At 37.3% G+C, this 23644-nt stretch overlaps 1 protein-coding gene across 11 annotated transcripts in view; it reads right to left on the reverse strand.

Moving 5' to 3' along the window:
• Positions 1–3684: 3684 nt before the first annotated feature.
• CEP78 (centrosomal protein 78) overlaps positions 3685–23644 on the reverse strand; it is a 52536-nt gene continuing 32576 nt past the window's right edge. For 9 of the 11 annotated variants that reach the window (XM_042033123.1, XM_042033130.1, XM_042033126.1 and 6 more), the window contains exons 7-17: positions 22270–22383; positions 21952–22016; positions 19160–19268; positions 18537–18554; positions 17412–17547; positions 16452–16503; positions 15307–15450; positions 9351–9428; positions 7510–7676; positions 5771–5924; positions 3685–4513 (exon numbers count right to left, since the gene is read on the reverse strand). In XM_042033123.1, the coding sequence (XP_041889057.1) occupies positions 3986–4513; positions 5771–5924; positions 7510–7676; positions 9351–9428; positions 15307–15450; positions 16452–16503; positions 17412–17547; positions 18537–18554; positions 19160–19268; positions 21952–22016; positions 22270–22383 (1565 nt within the window). In that variant the 3' untranslated portion in view covers positions 3685–3985. The remainder of the gene's footprint in view (positions 4514–5770; positions 5925–7509; positions 7677–9350; positions 9429–15306; positions 15451–16451; positions 16504–17411; positions 17548–18536; positions 18555–19159; positions 19269–21951; positions 22017–22269; positions 22384–23644) is intronic. The other 2 variants (XM_042033122.1, XR_006016895.1) reach the window with 2 other exon arrangements.

The following is a 23644-nucleotide window of genomic DNA, read 5'->3' on the forward strand; positions in this document are numbered from 1 at the left end:
TATAAAGCACAGCTCTTGAACACATTAGATTGCCTGGTGTTTCCTGTAACGCTGGCCCTATGTTAGTCTCATGGGTATTCATCAATCATCAATGATGAAACTGAAATGTTTACCAACATTAATCATCTCTATAGAAATCTGCATTTTTTTAAGAAATGAAAGCATCAATGTCCATTATACTGAGATGTGAATACTGAGATGTATATAAAATACCATTTTTCATTACCAATTATTTCACTGAAGAAATACCGACTACTTGAATTTGTTCCTTTTCCTGTCAAGCCAGGGGATACCTGGAACAACAAAAAGAATTTACAGACCACAGCTTGATCTGGTATTTAGTTAAAAGATTTTCATCTTAAGGAAGTTATTTTGTTAAAAGAATTGTAAACAGAGAGAGTGGTGGTAGAGCAAAGATAACTTTCATTTCAATAATAGCTATAGCTTAAGAAAAATCTACCAAACTTGCTTTCAGACACCAGAAACCTCCTCAGTTCTTAAGAGATAACAGCAAACTTCACAGACCTCACAGGCTGGATACATTATCTTCAAAACACCAAGGTATTTTTAAAGTATGTCTCACACCACAACACCCAGAAAAACTACATTATTTCTGGTTAGAAAAATTAGTTATAATTAAATAGAAACATCTACTGAAATGATTAATAATAACACAGATGTGACTAAAATTTAATTATTTTTACTAGTGTCTCAAATAGACATAAGATCAAAAGATACAGGCTTGTCATATGGTCTTTCCAGTACTAAATCCAAACCACCTATATAGGCCCAGGGAAGCAACTTCAAACTCAAGTCTGCTAGGTAAATGGTATCCAAGGTAGTAAGGGTAGTGGAAGCAGTCAGACATAGTATAGGTTGGGGGTTCAGGTCAGGAAGCCTGGCGACTACTACAGAAGTCCTTCAACATCCAAGCAGGATCAGTCTTGAATTGTAATTGTGTGGCACAAACCACAAGGGAAATTAAACCTTTGGACTTAAAAATGTAATTCAAATGCTAGCACAAAGAGCTAGAACACAGAAACTAGGCAAGCTAGTGTTTGTATCAGCTCAGAGCACAGGGTGTAAATACCAGGTATTGGAGCTTTCAGTTCACAGAAATCCCATCCTGGCCAGAAGGGTCAAAAGTAGCAGCTTGCACGAGATCAGAGGACAACTCTGCTGGAAGCCTTGGCACCCAGAAGCTTTAGAAAATCCTCTTCCTACTGTGCATTGATGGGAAGTATATAAAATTGATAAGGAGGTATAAACCAGAAATTTTTGCTGTGGAGAAGGGATTATTATGCTTTTGCAGATAGAAAGAATAAGGAGAAATAGTATAGGTCACATTACAGTTTTGTTTCTGTTGGATTGAGATTTCTCTGTTCTAGTATTTTGCTTGCAGCAATTATGATTTAGTATTTTAATTACATCAAAAACCATGAATTCCATCGCAGAATCATACCAATATTCATAGTCACCCAATATAAGCTTTCAAAACCATGATTTCCAGGAATGCTTCTACTTCTACCATTTGACAGAGAATTTGACCCTTCAAGTGCCACAAATCAATCCCTGCAGATGAACATGGATTTGCATAATTAAAACAAAAGCAGAGAGCGCCATATTTACTATGATGAATAACTGGACAAAACAAGACAGATTTAAAAAAAAAACCTCAGAAAAAATGTAAATAAAGTTTCAGAGCTTTCTGTAAACTTTTATTAGGTTCATCATGACTTCATGTTATGCTGGACAAAACCTTGATGGACTACTGCTGGAAAAGAGTCAGCTCACTCAAGGAGAGCAAGTGTACATGAGTTCTCTGTCTGGTACCACAGCTGACAAACTGACGTCATTATTAAAAGACAAATAATGCTGACTACATAGCAACCTGGCAAGCGTTTCAGGAGGCAACTGGGATGTCTGGTCCAACAAACTAGTGAGATGAGCAAATTTTGGTGAAATAATACACACTGGTGGTTCAAACAAGGGTTTGGGGCTCTTGTTTTTTGGAGATCGAAGTTCTGAACTCTAAAGAATAGCTCTTGGGAAGACTAAGTGAAAAGAGAAAAAATTACTGAGCTTTATGAGTAAACAGTAACATGTTCTCTAGCAAATACCTGGCCCATTGATTTCAGGCTTTTATGTCAAACAGGAACACAATTATGTAAAACATTAACTAATAGCAAGAGAATGAAACAGTTCATATTCAGATTGCACACAGAAAATGGTTTCATAATAATTTAAAATAAAAATACTTTTACTTTTTATTAGAATACTGTATTGTTAAATATATAGAGAATATATATGTTTGTATGTGTAAAATATTTTTTCTAAGTAAGTTTTTAAATCGTTAGAAAAAACCTTGAAACTTCTGATATATTCATGATAGCCTTAAAAGAATACTTCTCCCCTAGTAGCTTCAATCCATTGTCTCGGCCAATCTCAGATCCAACTATATACAAAGTATGCACTACAGATTCTTACAATGAGACAGAGTGCAATACCACAGCACTAGTGACATGAAGAATCCTTCCTGTTTCTGATTTAACAGGAAAAAAAAGGCTAAGTGTTAACCCACTGAAAAAAAGTATGCCCATCTAAACTTCCGGGTCAATTTTGCTTTAAAGGATGATTTTTGGTGCAATTCATGCTCTAAACACAAATATTAAGAAGCAAGTATTTAACATGAAAAATATTTAATATATTTATATAACCTGCTTATGGGCATATAATAAATAATTTGTTCTAAGTTATTCATGGTATTTTTAGGGACAAGTAACAGATTCCTAACTCCTATCCTCACAAATAAAACACTTTCGAATTTATAATTTATTCAGCATTTCTCAGTGATTAGCTTTAGAATATTAGATTCTAAAACGGGAATAGGCAGCCTTTTAATGCGGAATATACAGATTGCACGTAATTGTTTGGTCAAACCAAAATCACAATCAAAGAATGACTGAAAAATTAGACAAACAGTTGGGAAAATATGTAAAAAAATAATGAAGATTAATATATTACCTTCTAATATTATGAAGTGACAAACTCTGTACAAAGAACATACTTTCATTGTGCAATTACTTGTGCAATATTGCAATAGCTAAGGTAATCTTGTGCTATTTGCTCTGTAGAAAAATTCCATTTGAGGATTCATGAGTTTTTTCGTATTTGTCAAGCAACTGGAGTCAGGAATTTCTACAGATCTTATGTGTACCAGAACTCACATAAGAGATGACTGAGTAAAAAATAGTTACAGGCTGTTTTTCCCCCCAGTTCAGCCTAGATCATCCTGCCTATGTAGTAAGTCTTTTCTAGTTCAGAAGCTGCAAATCAGGAACAAGATGCGGGGGGTAAATCCCAGGAGTTTCAAAACAACGGTAATTGTCTTAGTTTTGCATTCTCACATTTCTCTAGGTCCAGACAGCAATCTGAGTTAGACTATACATGCTCCAGAGGTCCCTTCCAACATGTGCTATACTATGATCTGCAGTCATAGCACTAATGATGGTTGTATTTAAAGATTTCTTATAGGGATGTTTCTGGGCTCATTTTTGGCTCTGCAACTCCCACTAATTTTGGGAATGTCATATCCGCACACTGTTATGCAGGAAGTCATGTTTGGCCCAAAACCATTTCTGCACTCCTACTGGAATACACTGAAAATAAACACTAGAAAAAAACTGTACTCAAATTAATTTTATTAGCTCAAAGATCTGTGATAATGAAATCCATATGCCAAGAGTCCCTTATATGTAGTACAAACTGATGGGTACCATTTTAGGTGTATCACATGTTTTCAAAACTAAAAATCTAGTGACAAAGAATGCAAACATGAAACAGGAATACTAAGCAACATGCAATGCTTTAAAAAGTCACAAAGTCTACAAAACTTTACAAAAAATTCACCAATTATACTGAGACATCCAAAACTTATTATTAATCTGGCAAGTGTAAAGAACAGTTACAACAACTTAGAACCATTTCAATTGCTGGTAACACTTTGCATACTTCCCTGTATTTCAGAGCCAGATCCTACAGTATCAGTTCCAGAGCTAACATTTACTGCCTGCAGTCTACTTTTGTCTCCTCTCACTCCAATACTTGGAGTTGCTGTTTCATTTGCTACAGGGATGTATTTCTTAGAGGAAGAATTTTTGCTTTTTTCACTAGAAATATCACTGGATATCCTGCTATCATCACTTTTGATTTGTACACTGGAATCAGAAAATGAATGCATACTGGTAGCCAACTGTCTTGCTGAGTGACGTCCTTTTGCATGTTCATTTTGTTTGACTCTTCTTTCAGATAATACTGGAGTACTACTTCGAGGTTTATCCTCTTTATTTTGGTTAATTGTTTGAGCTTCATTTTCATTCCATGAACCTGGCTGGTACTGCTGTCCAGCAGCCTGAAGTTCCTGTATTTCTCCAAGTGATGAAAAAGTATTATTCACAACCATCTGGGATTGAAAAGTGCTAGGAAGAGAAAGTTGCATGTCCCCAGCTCTGTTCTGAAACAAAAGATTCCAATGAAGAAAATGAGGCAACTAGAGAAAGCAAGCCAGTTTTGCAACTGCCATATATAATGGAGTCTGCAGAGCAAAATACAGTCTTTAACATAGTTAAGATGCAGAGGTAATAGCAATTGCACAATCTTTATCACCTTTCAAAACAAGTATCTGAAGATTGCTAGGGTGATAATGACACAGAATAGGTACATTACAATTTCACATCTAGCTTGAAATTAGTACTACAGAGATGTGTCAGTTACACAAAAGCAGCCAAAACTTAAACATGTCTATCATTCTGAAATACCTGCCATTCCTTATGTTTACTAGCAGTTCACAGGAGTGTAGTCCCCACACTCTATGCCACAACACCTAGCTGCTTCAAGAATACAAACTAATCACCAATACTAGGAGATAAGAATTAGAGTCCTCAAACTGCAAAACTGGGCATTCTCTCCACACTGTTAAAACAACCCACAAATTTCCAGCGTCGTATTTAAGGAGCTCATGTATTCTTGAGGAAATTAGAACAGTTAGAGGGGAAGACGTTGGATTTAAGAAACACAGGTGAGTGCAGAGTGATTCTTGGTATGACAGTTTTATTCAACTTGGACATAGCTATAGGCTGCCAGTATCTAAATTTTTAATAGCCTTTAAAAAAGCTTGGCTTTTTTTTTTTCTTTGTTACAGGAACTTTAATACCTCCTTTGAAAAATCCAGAATTTACTTTTAACTGACAGAGTAGGACCTAAAACCTTATGCAATATTTACAAAGACTACAAATATGTAGTTGTCTGAAACTCATGTCATGGCCACACAGACACGTATCAGGACTGGACATATATGCTGCAATTACTTATAAGATAATTTGTGATTTTCAGAAGGTACATTGTACAGCCTTTCCTAGAACACTAGGTTTCTTAAAAACACTATACTTCATTATTAAATGTTTCTAAGAAACCTAGTCATGGTATTTTCCAATTTTAGTGGATGCATACCACTATTGGAACTTCTATTTCAGACTAGGAAACAACACAATTACCACCAAAGTTTAATACATTACAGAATACTACGGTTTGTGCTCCAAGTGGTAAACACTTTAAAAGCTTACATTAACCATTGAATTATTATGATCTGTATAAATGCGGCTACAGTAAATGGCTGCAGTAATAACTTCATGAATCAGAGGGGGATTAACAGCTGAGAAGTATATTAAAGAGTATCAAGTAGAATTGCCTCTAGCATTCCTTCTAGACTTACTTTGCTATTCTGGGTATGTTCCTGTCTTTCTTCTTCAAAAGACTTCTCCTTTACCAGGTTCACAGGCTTACTGAGAGTAGAATTCATTTCTGAATACCCCAAAACACCAAAATCTGATTGGTCTATCCCAGCTAATACAGCAAGTTGTCCAAGCCTGTAAAATAAAGGTTTAATAGAAAATGACACAAGCAATTCTTACTCTTTGAAAGACTAAACATTTAAAACCAGAAGAAGTAGAATCTGTTTCAAGCTTTGAACATAGTTTTCTATTATTTTATGAGAAGCTCAAAGTATCATAACCAAGATGAAAACAAGTTAGCTAAAGGTATTTTCTTGTCTTTGCACAAACTACGCCTGCAGATTCAAAGAAAATGTTACAAGGCTGAGAATGAAGCTTTCCTAGTTCTCACTGAACTCACCTGCAGCTTGGAAGTCGGCCAAACCAACCACATGTGGGTTTTAAGCCACAGTAAGAGATGAGAAGTTGCAGTCATTAACCGATAGCACAGCATAGGATAGACACATAGAAGCTTACTGAGAAAAGCATTCTTCATGATTGGGATTCTGTAACTTTCAGAGCAGCTCCTTATTGTCATGAACAGACATAGGCATGAAGAATTTTTTTTTCATGCAGTGAAAATGCATTTTTGCCTTCCTGAGAAGTTTGGAACTCCTGTAGTAATGGCAACTCTACAAACTGATTGCCACAAAATTAGAACACAGCCTCAGGATGAACCTCATAGTAAGTTAGAATCATTGAATCATAGAATCATTAAGGTTGAAAAAGACCTCTTAAGATCATCAAGTCCCACCATTAATCTAACACTGCTAGGTTCACCACTAAACCATGTCCCTAAGCACCACATCCAGATGTTCTCTGGACACTTCCAGGGATGGCCATTTCACCACATCCCTGGGCAGCCTGTTCCCATGTCTGACCACACTTCCAGTGGAAAAAAATTTCTAATATCCAATCTAAACCTCACCTGGCACAACTTGAGACTATTGTCACTTAGGTCCCGAGTTATACCATTACAATTTGGAAGTGGGAAATTGGGAGGGCAAATAAAATCTTCTGTGATCTTCTCTGAATGCATGGAATAGACTACAATATATATTCATATCATTCCCTCCTTGGGGATGAGACTGCCATGCTTGGTCATACAAGCTTTACAAATCAGATTTAAGCTGAAATCCTTTGAAAAATGGGAAGGATGAACCATCCTCTCACAAATTGCACATACAGTGGTAACACAAACTTTAATCCATACTCACTACTACTACTAACAATAAATCCAGACTTTAAATAAATAAATAAAGGCTGAAGATTCATCCATCTAGATTTCCATACTTCAATTAGTGAATGGACAGCAAAAGATAAGAGGACACTTTCTGAAGGCAATTCAATTTTGAGCCTTTCATATTGTGGAAATGCCAACAGCCAAGGTGATTCACTGAAGGCTTGGAAACTTGCTTTACTAGAAGCTTTCTACTCTCTTGGAATTGGCTTCTTGAAAGCCTTTCCCAAAGACAGATACATGAACTCAGCTGAACAGTGCTTAGATCGTGTTTCTGCCACTAGGAAAAGACTAAACGATAGGGACATAACTAATTCCTCTGCTCTCTGAGAGTACAGACCTAGAAATCTGGTGGGGTAGAAGGCAGCATACTTCACTGTGAGGATAACCGTGGAAAGATCTCAGGAAAAACAGCAAAACTTAAGTAAAGTGACAACCTACCCAGCATCTTTAAGGAGGTCTAAGAAAGCATGAAACTTTTGAAAAGAGTTCTCAATGCTGCCTAGAACACCTTCATCTTCCAAAATCAAGCTGGTTACTGACTGTGCATGAAGAACCTCCAACAGGGAGATATTTAGATTCCTTAATCTTGCATTTTCAATTTCTGTCTATACAGGGGGGGAAAAAAAAAAAAAGAAGAAATTTCTTTAATTTTCAGTTTAAAAGACCCCAAAATATCAAACCTCACCTTTGTGTGCCTGAACAGCAGCATCATGAAGAGGAATATCCGAAATAACTTATGTAACAAGATGCAGAATCTGCTGCACCACACAGTTTCAGGGCACTGTTACAATGAGCTCTGCGTAGGTCTGCTTATGCACAGCTGCAGTTCTATGCTACCACAGACATTCCAGCAGGCACTCAAAACCACTGGCTGAGCACTGTCTTCAGTATGTACAGGACGTTACAGAGCAAGTACAAGCAGAAGAATTTAGCTTTCACATTGTTTTACTTTGCATGTATTATATGACATGTTAACACCAAAGAGTTTATTTTACTAGTAAAAAAACCTTTATGAAGGCCAATGTCCTTATATTCACCCCTCTGTATCATGGGGAATGCGTACTCATGTTATCTCTCCCCTGCACTATGCATCCCAAAACTGAAAGTTTAATGTGATTCCATTTTTCTCCACATCAACCATTAATCAAATCGATGATGAAACTGAAAACTGCATGATAACTGCAGGATATACAAGGTTTTGTATTTGAGGGAAGCACTAACTCACTCATTTAACATTACAGCTATGCAATCAAGTACTACCACAGGCTTAAAATTGTGTAGTACACTGTAGGTGATAAACAAGCATCAAAAGAAACAATTTTAGAGATTACTGCTACTTGGTTTAACAACTTTTCCTAGGAGATGGGGTAAGTCCAACCAGCCTAGCCTTGACAGAGAAAGATTTCTTGTAGGGGGTGTTTAGCCTAAAAAGCATTTAAGTATCTAAACAACAGATACCCAGCAGAGCCCACTGGTGCACATAACATTACAGGAAGATGGGGACAGTCACAGAAGAGGACTGCAATGAGCCTTGAGAAGTGCAGAGTCCTTTGTGGATATCTGCTCTCTGTACTGTGGGGTACCACTTGTTGCTCATATTTCAAAGGGTATCACTACTTTCACTCCCCTCCAAATCACATGTAAGGACCAAATCCATTTTGTTTACACTACCTTACACTCAAGTATCTTACAAAAAATTCTGCTTATTCATGCCGAAGAATATTTTTAGGTCAGCAACAGCAGACAGAGGGGAAACAGACCTCACAATTTAACTGTGATAAGCTGTTCAGTTTCATCAAAGCTAAACTGCACTTCACAACAACTGACATGCAGAAAACCATCCAATATGGTTACTGCCTGCAAAAACAAAACTTAAAAATCAAAGGTACAGAATAAAGCAAATAGAAAACAGTTGTGACAAACAGCTTTTCAGCACAACAGATTTAATCCCTTTCTTGAGAAAAACAAGTATCAGGATGCCCCATATCGTAAGTATTTCAGAAAATGAATAAAACAGGTTGAAAGAGTAGCTTGAGCTGGAGTTCAAGGCTCTGGAACAGAATCAGCAGAACAAACAAACGTTACTAAGGACAGAAACGTTACTAAAGACAGATTTCATCATTGCCCTTAGACTAGTAAACGATCCACATGACTTTGAACTGAAACTCTAGAAGCTACCACATTAGTGGTCATTGATAATTACTCCTAATTAAGCAAGATGATTGTTTGAGCAGTGCCTCCTTTAAAAGTAAAGATCATTAATTGTTAAGTATCTTTACCTCTAGTAATCGTTCCTCAGCGTTTACTCTAGCTTCTTGTTCTTCCTTTAGTTTTCCCAGGCATTCTTCCAGCTCCATCTATCAAAACACAGATAAACTAGAATGAAATTCATCTCAAAATGTCAGACTAACATGCAATTAAAAAAAGCTCAACATGTCCAATTAACAACTACCACATGGCATTCCAAACATATCTTCTTCAAAAATACAAGACAGAGGTCTACCCGTACATAACTCTTGGATGCAAAATATTAAGACAGAAAAATAGAAGGAAGTGTGATTCACTTAACAGATTTGTAAGATTGCAACAGATAACATGAAATTAGAGCCCAAGTTTCTTGGTCTATGACATAACCCTCAGGAATGAATGCTCTTCTTTACTTTCCCTTCACTTTTTCAAGCATCATTTTTAACTAAATGTCTACATCATCAAAAGCTCATATTGGGCTCTAATAAGAAGTACTTAGCAGCCATATCTAGATTTTCCAACTACAGTCTTTATCCGGGATTTTATTCCTTCTTACGGCAGTAAGAAGACAAAATTCCAAAGAACTGTACTCTCAGCAGTAAGAATACAAAATTCTGGAGTCTAAGAACTGGACTCTAACTGGTTGCACTTAGTTCTTCAGTAAAAAGTTTATCACAATTCCAAGTTTAGTGTTGAATTAACAAGAACAAAAACAAACCCAAAACACCTAATAAATATATCCTAGTCTTATTCATGAGATGCCTAAACTTGTACTTTAACTATTAGTTCTAAGTAGTAAATCTCAGTTTCAGTAAGAGTAGACAGAATTTGCAATACCACATTTTCCTGCATCCCAGCAGAGCATTATCATCTTTAATTACACCACCTGAACTGGAAAAACAAGCAAGAATTTTTTTTCTTGCACACCTTAACAATCTTCTGGTTCAAAAGGTGAAAACTGTTCAAATTATCAGGCTATTCTATTTTTCAGAGGATAGACTATATGAATTAACAGTATACAAAACTTCTTCCTTTCTCTATATACTTTGTATACAGGCACACATATGTAAAAGGACACCGCTTTTTGAACACACCGTATCAACCAGTTCTAAAGAGAATCAAAGATTCAAATAGTACTGAAATAGTTTGTTTACTATCAAAAGCTTATTCAAGTGCCTATCACTGCACTTCATATAAGCAATCAGGTGAGAGGACTGGTATGCAACAGAATACATAGTAAAAATAGTCCTTCTACAAATGCAAAAAGGTGTTATAAGTTGCAAGGTACTTTTGCAACTGATTCAAAGATGCAGGTTCTAGAACACTCTATATATAGCCCTCCCAGTGACAACCACTTAAAGTGATGATTATGGGTCTGTCACTACTCCAGTGAAGCACACTGCTAAAATCCCCAGACTAGCATCAACCACGCAAACGCTGCAAGTAGAAAGCTAGTCATATCTTCATCAGACTCATACTTGAGCTACACATGCAGAAGTCAGAAGGTTTAGGAAAAACACATTTCAAAGACACTTTTTCGGAAGAGATTAGCACTATCTAAGGTGCAGGCATAGGGCTGGGGGCAAATATCTAAGGAGAACCATCCACAAATACACAATCTTACTGCCATTTACCTTAGATGTGGAAGTAATGGGAGCTGTAAAACCTCTAAGAGACACACAAGCACAGCACAGAAAGCAGCAACCATAATGTTTCACACTGACAACTTGACATGTAACCTGGAATCCTACAACCTAGCTTTGAAGATCAGTCACAGCTATCACAGACTGAAGAATTCTTACCTTTCCATTTATAGTACCGGTGCATACATATAATTATTTCTATTTTAAAGTTTCTAGGATGTAGGCTAGGAATTCTACTTTAGAAACCATAGTTCTATAGTATTTTTGTTGTGGACAGATTTTAGGTAATTTTAAAGATGAAAGCACTGAGCTTTATCTTCAAATTGCTGGTTTGTAATGTCAAAGGTCAATGGCTTAGAAGTTATCAAAAGATCGTAATATTTTAAACAGAAATGTAGATGCTTTGTAGTAATGTTTAAACTTGATTTATCACACTCTAGATGTACATAGTATTTCATGGTTATGGGCTGACTTCATAACAAAATTGAATACTGCAGCTGCATCTCCTCATAAGCAGCATCAAAGACAGAATTTAAAGGAACTAATCTGTCACCATTACAAGTATATGTACACTTTAATCTTTGATTTGCTTTTAAGAAATTCACTAGCTGACACAATGCCCCAGTCTTTGTGAAGAAAAAAATTACTTAAATATATCAGAAACCTAAATGTACATCCAAGCTACAAGCCTAAGCCTTCAAGTATTACAGCCCAGATAGATTTTAAGATGAAACTGAGTACCAAAAATACAGGCACCCCCCAGAATTACCATAAGCAGTATGTCTGTTCAACATTACACAGAAGTATAAAACTGAAGTTTAAAAACTAAATTTTATTTTTAAAAATTTAGTAACTAATTAGCCATGTTCTTCTACTTGACTGCATCATACTTTTTTAAAAAAACCAGTTACAGTGCAATCTCTACTTCCCTGTTAACTAGATTAAAGGTGAAGTTCACCATTTAAATCCCTAGCTAAAATTTAAAAGTATGGGAGTTACCTCAACTACACACTTCATCAAAATCAACTCTGACATTTGATTCCCTCTAGTGGAAGGAATGAATATTTACCAGTTCTTGTTTTTCATTTAAACAGAAATTAGGCTTTCATTAGCCAAGGCTTTTTTTTAATGAAAACACAACTAAGTACTATTTGCTTAATTTAGTAGTATGCCAGAAGGATGTAGAGAAGTTCTCCAACACTTGCATACTTAAGTGAAAGTCTCGTCATGAGTCTCATCAAGAGATATTTGGAGAGCTTTTCTGGCAAAGCAGCAGTTTAAGAACTGCCACCTCTTACTGTTTATTCCCATTCTGCATTCCCATCATTGTTCTAACACAACTGGTTGTCCCACTTTACTGAAAGGCCTGCTACCACCAAATACACTGGACTACTTTTCAGTCGGATCAGTTCTTCAAAGCAGCTCCCCTCGCAAGCTGCTGTGCAGTAACAGCTGTTTAATGGCAGTACCAAATTAACAGAGAAAAAGGTGTACTCTGGTTCTGAAGTACACCCAAGCACATCAACCAGTGTGAGTTGTTAAGCTAGCTGAACACTGTCCTGGAAAAATATCACAGACTGGTTGAGGCTGGAAGGGAACTCAAGCAGGGCTACCTAGAATAAGCGCCCCAGGACCGTGTCAGGATGGTGTTTTTAGTATCTCTTAAGGACAGAGATGCCATAACAGCAGCCCTGGGGAACAAGTGCCAGTGTTCAGTCACCCTCACAATGAAAAAGTGCTTCCTGATGTTCAGAACCTCCAGCGTTTCAGCTTCTGCCTAATGTGTCTCTCCCTTCACTGGGCATCAGAGAAAAGAAATGGGCTCCATCCTATTTGCACCCTCCCTTTGGGTATTTATCCCTCCTTGAGCCTTCTTTCCTCCAGACTGAACAGTGCCGGTTCTTTCCTGGAAGAGGTGCTTCAGTCCCTTAATCATCCTTGGGGCTCCTTGTTGGACCTTCTCCAGTCTGCCCATGTTGCTCTACAACTGGGGAGCCTAGAGCTGGACACAGTACCAGGTGGGGCCTCACCAGCAGAGAGGAAGGATCACCTCCTTTAGCCTGCTGGTAATACTCCTCCTAGTGGAGCCCAGCATACCATTCACCTTCTTTGCTGCAAGGGTACACTGCTGGTTCATGCTCAACTAGGTGTCCACCAGGACCCCCAGGGCCTTTTCTGTCGCACTGCTTTCCAGATGGTCTCCCTCGGCATATATTGCCACTTGGTGCTGTTCTTCCATCCCTGTCCTGGTGCAGGACTTTGCATTTCTCCTTGTTTAACTACATGAGTTTTCACCATATTAGCAAGTTGAATCAACTTGTCTTGTTATCAGAGAAACATGAAGAAAGGCACAAGAGAAAAAGACTGAAGCAAGACATGAAAAGGCACTAAGTGACAGAGGGGAAATAGACAATTCAGTGGTGACAATTTGATAGTTTGAGTCTGCCATAATGTGAAGCCTGCTTTGTGTCAAAGTAACAGACACAACAGGTGAGGCACAGAATCCAGGGCAGATTGCTTAAACAGTGCTATCTGATAAGCAACCATAGCCTAAAAAAGTATTTTGGTTTTCAAATTCAGAAAGTCAGGAAAATATGGACCTTCACAAGCCCACAAAAATCAAAACCAGTTTTGGGGTAGGTTGCCAAAATTTGTGGGTTTCCTTCCAAGGAAGCTTAAATTAATAACCAATGGTCTCTTCCTTACAGCTGCCCTCCATGTAGTACTACAGCTAACAATGAAGTAACAGGTCAGTATGACAACCCTTCCCCAAAGCACAACATACTGCCTGCTTCTTCTGTGTGTCCTGAATATAATATTCTTCCCTCTCAAAACACCAAGAATAAATACATCAAAAGTTTCCTGAAAGCACAGTAGATCCTGCATAGAAGTTTTTGGAGCAATTTGCATATGACATGGAATTCTATGATTTCAGACACAGCGCTCTTGGAAAGAGTCTTGAAGCCACCACACAACATAATGTCAATATATTGCACACTAACAGTAAAAGCTGCTACACAACTTTAAGTTCCAGCAACTTGTGAAAACCTTGAAATCTTCCCGAACAAAAGTTCTAGAGGAAAGAAGGTCTAAAGAAAAATTTAACATCAGCTGAAAAGGCTGGTAGTTATTTATGCAGTATTTGTACAGTCATTTTGCGTTCCACAACTCGATCCCACCCTAAACATTCCCACTACTGACAGACCTGCAGCAAGTTAAAACTTAACTTCACTCCTCTTACACGAGGACAGGTATACAGTCCAATATTTACACACATGAACAGTACATTCACCCAGTGTGGTGCTCAGACAACAACCACCAGAACCAGACTGACTGTAAATCTTATTTACAGAAGTAATCATTGGCTTCTCCAAACAGAATTCAAATCTTAACACTTCAGAAACAACTCAGCTATTCTGCCTGAGGGTGTTACTCTAAAATAGTGCTACACTACCTTAGCAGCACTACTGAGCCACTGACATATACCTTTTTTCTACCCCTTTCTTTTATAAAAACATTCCCAGTCAAGACATTTGCAGAAATAGTCCATTTCACTACTGCTAAGTTTTTTAAGTATTAAGGAAGTAAAAGGAATAATAAAAAGGAAATGAAAAAGGTTTACTAGGCTCAATTATAAAATGTAATTCAAATGCTTTCAGCTATTTTTTGTAATTATTTTTACACAACAGTCACTGTATGTAGATGCTAAAAGGCAGGAGCAGAGGAATTTTCCAGCTGCTGAAGCATTTGTGAAGTTTTTCCTTTCTCATGCTTTAGCTGAGAAACAGAGAAAGTTTGGTAAACGATCCACAGGTGCAGGCTGTTGTGAGAACAGTGGAATTGTTTTCAGTCTTGTGAGAAATGTATTTTGAAATGGGTGGTTATACCGCTCAGCCACTCACTGTGGTGGGTGGCTAGCCAAGGGGCGAATCACGTACTTTCTCTTTTGCGATCCATGCTATAAAAGATGGGGTTTTGGCATCAAAGGGGTCTTAGCTCTGCTTCGGCCATATCATCTGACCTGTACTTATGTCATGATTTCACCATCTCTCTAGGGATAACAGCAACAACTATATATTAGCTTTTGTAAATAAAATTAAATTACATTTATAAAGGAAATACTTGGAAGAAAATACTGCAGGCAATAACACTGATCAAAAGATCTGTGCGCTATGATTCAAGACTGGAACAGAGCAATTACACATCCTGCTGCAGCTGTATTAAGTTATTCTGAAATCCTGCTCCAAAACTGGTTATTTATTTAATTACAATTTTCTGAATAAAACATGGTTTAATTGGTAAAATTTGCCTTTATGGAGTCTAAGGCACTGAACATGCTTCTTACCTGTAACTGTTGATACTGTGCTACATCAATCTTATCCAATGATTTTGCCAAATCAGGCTGGTGGATAACATCCTCTAAATCTTCTGTATCTTCAGTTTCAGATGTAGAAGCACTTTCTACTGTCACTTTCACAGGACCACCTGTCTAATTACACCAGAAAAGAAAAACATGCCCACTCATAGCATTACAATGTGTAGCAAAAATCAAAGACTAATCATAACAAAAGCTTAATTTAAATACAGTCGTTGCCCAGCCATACAACTTTGAAATAAATTTGCATAAAACAGTATTAAAAAATCAATCCTATGTGTGCCTATATTGCATATTTCTGATGAGGATTTTGCAGCAGAGTTGGCCTCTGCAAGGCACAGCCAGGGCTACCCCATGCAGAACATAGCCATTCCCAGCTGGCCCATTGCAAGGTAAAAAACAGGCAGGCGCAAGAGGTGGGAACAAAAAGAGTGAGAAGAAGCAGAGGGAACATCAGGCTGGAAGCAGGAAGAGGTGTTCCATGGTGGAGCCAATACCCTCACTCCAGCCAGGGAAGACCCATGTCAGAGCAGAGGGGTGGGTCAAAGGAGCTGTTGCCCTTGGGCATCCTGTGCCAGCCCATGTTTTACCAAAGCACTGCAGTCCATGTGAAGCCTATGCCAGAGAAGAGAGTAACTGCTGGCTTCCTTCACAGCCATCAGATCCTTCTGTGATGGAAATGATATGCACAGGAAAAGGAAGAAAGACCGCGATTTTTCTTCTCCTGCTGGTTAAGTTTACTAAAGCAGCTCACGGGCAGGTGCAAAGACAAGTATATAATCCAAATTCAAGACAGAAAAGATGGTGCAGAGAAAAATGCTGTTAGTTGTTCTTATTGCTTATGGAGGGGAGGGATAGTGCCTATACTCCAACTCACTTGCTCATAGGACTAGGAAACCAAAATATACAGACATAGAAATGGAAGTACTAAGTATCAAAGAAGCTTCAACGAAATGCTGATGGTAAACTATTTTTTTGCACTTTTATGAGTGTGAATCTTTGAAAGTATGTTCCAGTCTTAACTTTCAGACAATGAGATTCTGTTGAGAGCACCTTTCCCTTTTTTCAGACCCTTACCCACTAAAACCAAAACCACTGTGTGAGAGAAACAGTACCTGAATCTTCACTGGCAATTTCCCAGCACAATCCATTGCCCCGCCTCTAAAGCTAGGAAAAAAAAAACCAAAACCATACTTTTGAGGAAAGTAAGTTTATAATGTTCCAAACACAGGATTCTAGGACAGACGAACCAGTAAGAGTATAAAGAGCATCAGATACTGCACTATATCCCTTTAAGCCTCATTACATTCTCATTTTGTTCTATTAGTACCCCCTACTTAATCATGATTTAGAGCAAACACTACTGGATGCTAACATTAATATCTTCAATAGGCATCTTAGTTAATTATTTTGAACTAAAGTCACCAGGAGAATTTGGTGTTCAGCATTTTGAAAAACAAGCTTAATAACTACAGTTACAATAGAGGATTAAGTAATTTTTTTTTTTAATAGTTATATAATCTCCATTTTGAGAGGCCAAGGTCTAGGGAACAGATTTAAAAAAAAACAAAAACAAACAAAAACTGTTTCAAAATACAGCTTCCATGTGTAATTTTTGTTCAGTTTTATTTTAATTTACAGGACTTAGATGATCACAATAATTATACTAGTATTGGGTAAGCGAACCAGAAAGAAGAGGCAGGAAAATACCTAAGCACCTTGAACTGGATCTCAAATCAACTATACTACAAGTTTAGAATACTAACTTGCCTCTTCAGCTCTGATACATCTGAAAAATCATTATTAACACAAGAACAAACAGACAAGGTAGGTTGGGTTGTGGTGGGTTTTTTTGCAGCATATGAATATTCCTACAGCTATCATATTTTCTTTTTATTTTAAATACTTACTAGAGTAGAATTTATGAAAAATTCTCAAAATTTATATGAACAAAAAATTATGATGACATTCTATGTAACTTTCAAATTGTATTAAAAAGCTAACATTGTTCTCTACTATATTTATCATGCAAGTTTTATGCCTTAGTATTTTCCCTTGTATTATGAAAACCTCACCTGCATCTCTTTGCGCGTTCTGCAGTCCGCCAAGGAAGGAAGCCTTTTGTGCCTGGTGCTAGAGGTTTTGGTGAGTAACTCTCTCTCACAGAGGAATTTTTTTTCACAGGACTTACAGATTTTTTAGATGATAATCCTGGATTGAAGAGCAAAATCAGAAGAAAAGAGAATTCATTATACCTATTTATTCACATAAAAATTCACAGCTTACTGTTCATAAAATTTCCTATGTAATAATAAGGACTGTAGGAAATCTGCCGTTCAGTCTAATTTTGCTGAAGCATCCAAAAACTTGCAATTAGAAGCTGGTATACTTACTTGCTGTTGATGCAAGTAAGACAAGCTGGTTTTCAAAAAACGAGGTACAGTTTTGTAGTGGAAGAGGTTTATTCACATTACTAATTTCATATACCTAATTCCATTGTCTCACATCAGAGTTTAGACAGTCCACGTAGACAGTAAAGGAATCTATGTGCTTCCAATTGCCCTCTAGTGGCTGTAGAGTTAAGAACATTGTTTTATTTATGGGCAAAATAATTAAAAATAAAGCTGGTACTCATGCAGATCACTCGTTGAGGACACCGGCAATCTCTTCCCTTAAGAGGACTAATAAGAAAAAGTAGGGTTCACTGGTTTGGTCTTTTGTTGCTGTTTAAATCATACAACACCAAAGTAGACTCAGCAAAGAAACCTTATGTGGATGATCACTCTATCTCATGCTCTAAGTTAGAAACATAAGTCTAGAAAACTAATCACCTAATATTTCCTACAGTTAAACTAGTGAGAACTCAGGTTATTGTTTCTCTGAGATCAATAAAAAAACTGATTTTTTAATGGTATAGAAATGAATAATTTAGGCAATGGGATTCAAAATTTCAATTCATTCTGAACATAATAAACAGCATAGTTTTCATCTCCTGACTCCCTCCTCTGCTTAAAAAAAAAACCCCAAAACACATAAAAAACCCACACACAATGAACAACCCCAAAACAGAAAAAAACCAAACAACAAACCACAAAACCCTCCACAACCACATCTGCCAGGCATTTTTTCCTCCCACCACCACCACCACCCTGATCACCAGAGTTAATTTGTACAAAGATTTCTATTTGATTTATGCTTACCTCTCTGCTTCCAGATAACTAGAGCGAAGATGAGAGACAGTGAAATGTATTACACTGAAATTTTTAGTAGCTTACTGAAAAATGTTTAGTGTATTGGAGCTATCAATACTTAATTATAAATACTCAAGATATCAATGTTATTTTAAACATACTATTTATAGTTTTACATGAAGTTTTAAAAAAAATCTTAGAACATTCTGTGCATCAGTTAAAAAAGGCATGTTTGTTTGCTCTGGCAGAGGACAGCCTGCTACAGAAAGATTACAATAGCAGGAGAATTAGACAACTTACTACTGCCAGGCTTTGCAGAAGGGAAAGCCTGTGGAGACACAGAACAAATATGTGCAATGCTTCCACACATTTTAAAGTCAGCTTATCCTACCATTTTTTTCCAGCCACGTATCTAGCAGCACGAAAAACAAAAGCAAGTTTCCTACAGATACCAATGATGATAGAAGACACGCTACAGAATTAGGAAGAAGTGGATTTTTTTTTTTTGAGACAAGTGTACTGAAAAACACTAAGATTTAGACGTATCATACATTTTATAATTGAAGTTCTTAAGCAGTAAGATAAAATTTTCTAGAAAATATTTACTATAGCCAGGAAAAACAAAGCATTACCAATACGAATAGTAGCTTTTCCTTTCCGACCACTTCCTAGGACAATAGTTCTTTTCTTTGGCTTAGTTTTCAAAGCTTCTTTGGAAGATGGAGATATCAGCCACTTATACTGGAATTTGGGAGTTTTTTTAAGAAAAATAAATCAGTTTAGTTACTGACAGTTGAAGAGGTGCTCATTTAAAATTAGAGGGGATTTGTCAGATATAGAGAACACTGCTATTTACATAAAAGTTAATAAACTGTAGAATCAAGAAGAAACAGTCTCACAAAGCCCAAATTCAAACACAGATAATAGCCTACATTACCAGAAAGTGTTTCCAAAACACCGCTATAATATCCGATCTGATATTATCCTTTCTCCTGTGCAAAACACTTCTCCTTTTATAGCAAAAAATCCCCAGCATCAACCCTATAAAGAGGCAACCCTGGCTTCTGCACTTCATTCTCAGAAAACTGGCTTGATAGAAATGACTGGCTCAGGCTAAAGCTCTCCAGAGTAATAACAACTTCCTAACATGATTTTGTATTACTGATAAAGTCAGTATTTTAAAAAACATGAAGTTTTATTTTTCCTGCCTGTAATGAAAATTCATCCTTACAAAGTAAAAGCCCCGAACTAAAATTAAGAGACAGCGATGATCAAAGGCCACAGCTGTTCTTCAGACTTCATTTCCTTAGAGCAACAACTCTGTTCCTAAAGGTTCCCCTTGTCCTGATAAGAAGTTTAATTCCTCCTGGTAGATACTCTTAAATTACCCTGCACTTTTCAGTGTGCATCACTAGTACAGGGTCTAGTGTTGAAGCAGCCATTGAAGGAAATACAGATGACACTAACACAAAGCTTGTCTCAGCTAGCCCTAAATCCCACATCAGAGTACTAGGAACAGTACGCCAGAGTTATTCCCATCTAAAGCATCAGAATGATTAAAATGCCATTACTGTGCTCTAACTAACCAAGTTTAATCCAAATTTATCACTGTCAAGAAAGACATTTTTTTCTTCACTTTGGACTCAATTAATCCGCGTATAAATTTTGCTGCATCTACAGCTGGATCTAGCCCCTGTGCAAGTAAATTTATCATTTAAACTAAAATACACCCAGAAAGAGTAAAATTAAATTGTAGGCTTTTAAGAGCAAAAGTCATTTTGTTTTACTAGACACCTAAAAGGGCAGCTTTACTACATTAAACCTAAAGTTCATCTAGCCCATAGCCTGTCTCATCTGGATGCCTACTGCTGTTGCTATACAACAGCATCTAAGCATAAAGACAGCCAGATATAAAATGTGTTTTGAAAGCATCCTATTTTGTAGACACATTCAATTGATTTTCCTTTAAGCTATTCAGTCTTTCAGAAACTACAAAAACTTTCACCACCTATTACACTCAGTCATATCTATGATTACAATCCACTATACTGCTACACAGTGCTGCTAAAAAAATATGGCTTTTGTTTTAGCTGCCCGTCAAATTTTACGGCCTCAATTAGCAGTATACAACTCTTCTTGCAAACCTAAAAATCCAGCCCAGAAAGCAGTCAACTACATACTACTGAAAAACAACCAACCAGTTTTTACACAAAGCAGGATAAAAGGAAAGACAGCTGTGCCTGGTGGAAGATGCAAAGCTACTTAGCAAGCTGGTGGTATTTCTTCATTCATGTTGTTAATGAAGTACAAGGAATTACTAGCACTGCCAATAAAACTTAAGATACCACACTAACTGGTTGAATACAAAACTAATGTCTTGAATCAAGTGATCTTTTAGCATATGGGAGATTCCCCAGAGTTGTTTCTTTCCACGGTTTGTCTTTCCAATTATCTTTAGCATTTCCAGGCAGATGTTATTTTCAGGTGATCCCTGTTACATTTTGCAATTGTTGATTGCCAAGCAGAAAGAGTACTTCTTCACAACCAACCTCAACTTCCCAAAAAAAAGGTCTTCTAGAGATTGAAGTGGGGAACTGTTTTAATCCTCCAGAAATTCTATACACAAATTCTGAGTTTATTAGGCAGTCCCTACATATCCACAGCTCTGACCTTATTTAGTCTTTTCAAAAACCAAAAGAGCACTACATTCCAGCACAAGAATTGGGACTGCTGGGACCCCTTTGAGAACTGAATCCAATTTCTGTATATTTGAACAGTATATCTAATCATAAATGGTCTAGATATTCTGTTTATGCACATTACTGTGAACTCTGTGTGGACTATTACACAAAGATGAAAGAGGGCACTGTACTTTAACTGAACTCTGTTTTCATAGATGGTTTGCATTGGAAAGGACAGTCTTGAGAAACTTTAAAAAAATTTTAGTTACAGAAATTAGTGACAAGAAGTAAGTTTCAAAATAAACTAAATGTCAAATTTTAAATTGTTGTTTCCTTTACTTTTTAATTAGAACTTATTATTACCATGTTGACAAGGACACATGTAATAGAAAGCCCTCCAGCAGTCCAGGAGCAATATTCATGTAACATTCTATGGTAATGTCCAAATACACACACCTTTCCATTTTTCTTTCCATTAAATGTATATCCAGATTTTATTACATGTGACAGCTTTAATTCCATAAGAGATCATACAAAAAGCCCAACACAGTAACATGTTCCTAATAGTGGTTTTAGGTTTTCCCCTAGACAGTGTGTTTTATTGGTACTGAGTCAAACTTCTGTTTGTAACTAGAATTGTTGTTTTAAATTAATTTTGAAAAAAGTCACCCACTAAAAAAAAATAAATGCAATGGGAGCTACAAAGAAAACCCCAAACTCATCCCAAAACGCATAACACATACCTCTGTATCAGCACTATTTCCATTCTTAAGAACTCTTTCAATAATGTTTTTCATCAGAACATGACCTAGAATGAATTAAAATACCTTACTAAGAATTTTCTGTGAGAGACAACTCTTTATGTGAAGAAACAGACCACTGAATAAACAGTACACATTACCTATCCTGCCTGTTTTCCCATTTTAAAAATGGCCAGTCAATTACTGTGGCATGTTCTTTTTTTTTAAAAAGCAGTTTTACCTTTCCCCATATAGTTACTGAAGAAGAAGAAAAACCCCAACAACCACACAAAGAGGATAAATGCAGACACAGATACATACCAATTAAAGGATTTTTTCTTATGTCAAGTACCACTAAAGTTGTATTCGTTTGAAGAGCATCTAATAATGACCTTGCTCCTTCATTGGATATTCCACACTGCTGCAAATCAAGTGCTAAGATGTTTAAGGAGGAAAAAAAAAAATCAGTGGAGGTAGTACTGCAATTGGTTAGTAATTTAATTTACTAGCTGATACATAAAAAAAACTAATCCTGCTGAAAACCTCCATTTCACAGAACATGAAGCATGAGGAATGAGAACATGATGATAAGACACATGCAAAAACAGGAGTATTACTTTCAAAGAAGACTAGAACTTTTCAACATTAAGAAATAACTGTTAACATCTGCAGAGGAGGTAATATGCATCACTCTACAACCACTGTGAGCAACCTGTGCTAGTGTTCAGTCACCCTCACAGTAAGACGGTTCCATGATGTTGAGGAAAAACCTCCAGGGTTTTAAACTACCCTCTCAGTCTTGCCTTGTCCCCAGGCACCATGGGAAATAGTCTCTCTCAATCTCCTTTACATCCTCCCTTCGGATATTTGTACACCTTGGTAAGATCCCACTCTGAGCCTTCTCTTCTCCACGCCAAACAGTCCCAGTTTCCTCAGCCTTTTTTGGTATCAGAGCTGCTTTAGTCCCTTCATCATCTTCACGGCCCTTCACTAGACTCTCTTCAGTAGCTCCAGTTCTCTCCTGTACCGCAGATTCCATGGCCTCACTTGTGCTGAATAAAGAGGAAGAATCACCTCCCCCAACCTGCTCACAAGTTTCTGCCTAATGCACCCTGTAACTCCACTACCCCTCTTTGCCACAAAGGCACTTCACTGTTTTCATGGACAGCTTGTTGTCCACCAGGATCTGCAGAGCTGCTTTCCAGCCACACAGCCCCCAACATGTTCTAGTACATGGGACTACTCCTGTCCAAGTGCAGGACTTTGCACTTCCTCTACTTAAACTCCACGAGGTTCCCATCAGCTCATTTCTCCAGCCTGCTGAGGTCCCTCTGGATGGCAGCACATCCTTGCCTTCCCAGGGATCCAAGTAAGACTGATTGGTCTGTAGCTTCCTGGGTCCTTCTTCCCACACTTCTTGAAAACAGGCATGACATTAGCTATCCTCCAGTCCTCATGCATCCCCTCCTAACCACCATGATCTTTCAAAGACTACTGAGAATAGTCTTTGAGCCAGCTTCCTCAGCACTTGTGAATCCATCCCTTTAAAGCCTATGGACTGCTGTTTGACCAGTTTGTTTAAGTGTCCTCTAACCTGATCCTCCAGTATGGATGTTATCTGTAGACCTGACTCAAACTATAAAACCAAACAATAAAACAGGTATTTGATTCCACATACAAAATGTAACTGGTGCTA

This window comes from Corvus kubaryi, unplaced genomic scaffold (genome assembly GCF_017639235.1).
Source record: "Corvus kubaryi isolate FWS band 111438036 unplaced genomic scaffold, C.kubaryi_AGA036_p1.0 37357, whole genome shotgun sequence".
Classification (NCBI taxonomy): Eukaryota; Metazoa; Chordata; class Aves; order Passeriformes; family Corvidae; genus Corvus; species Corvus kubaryi.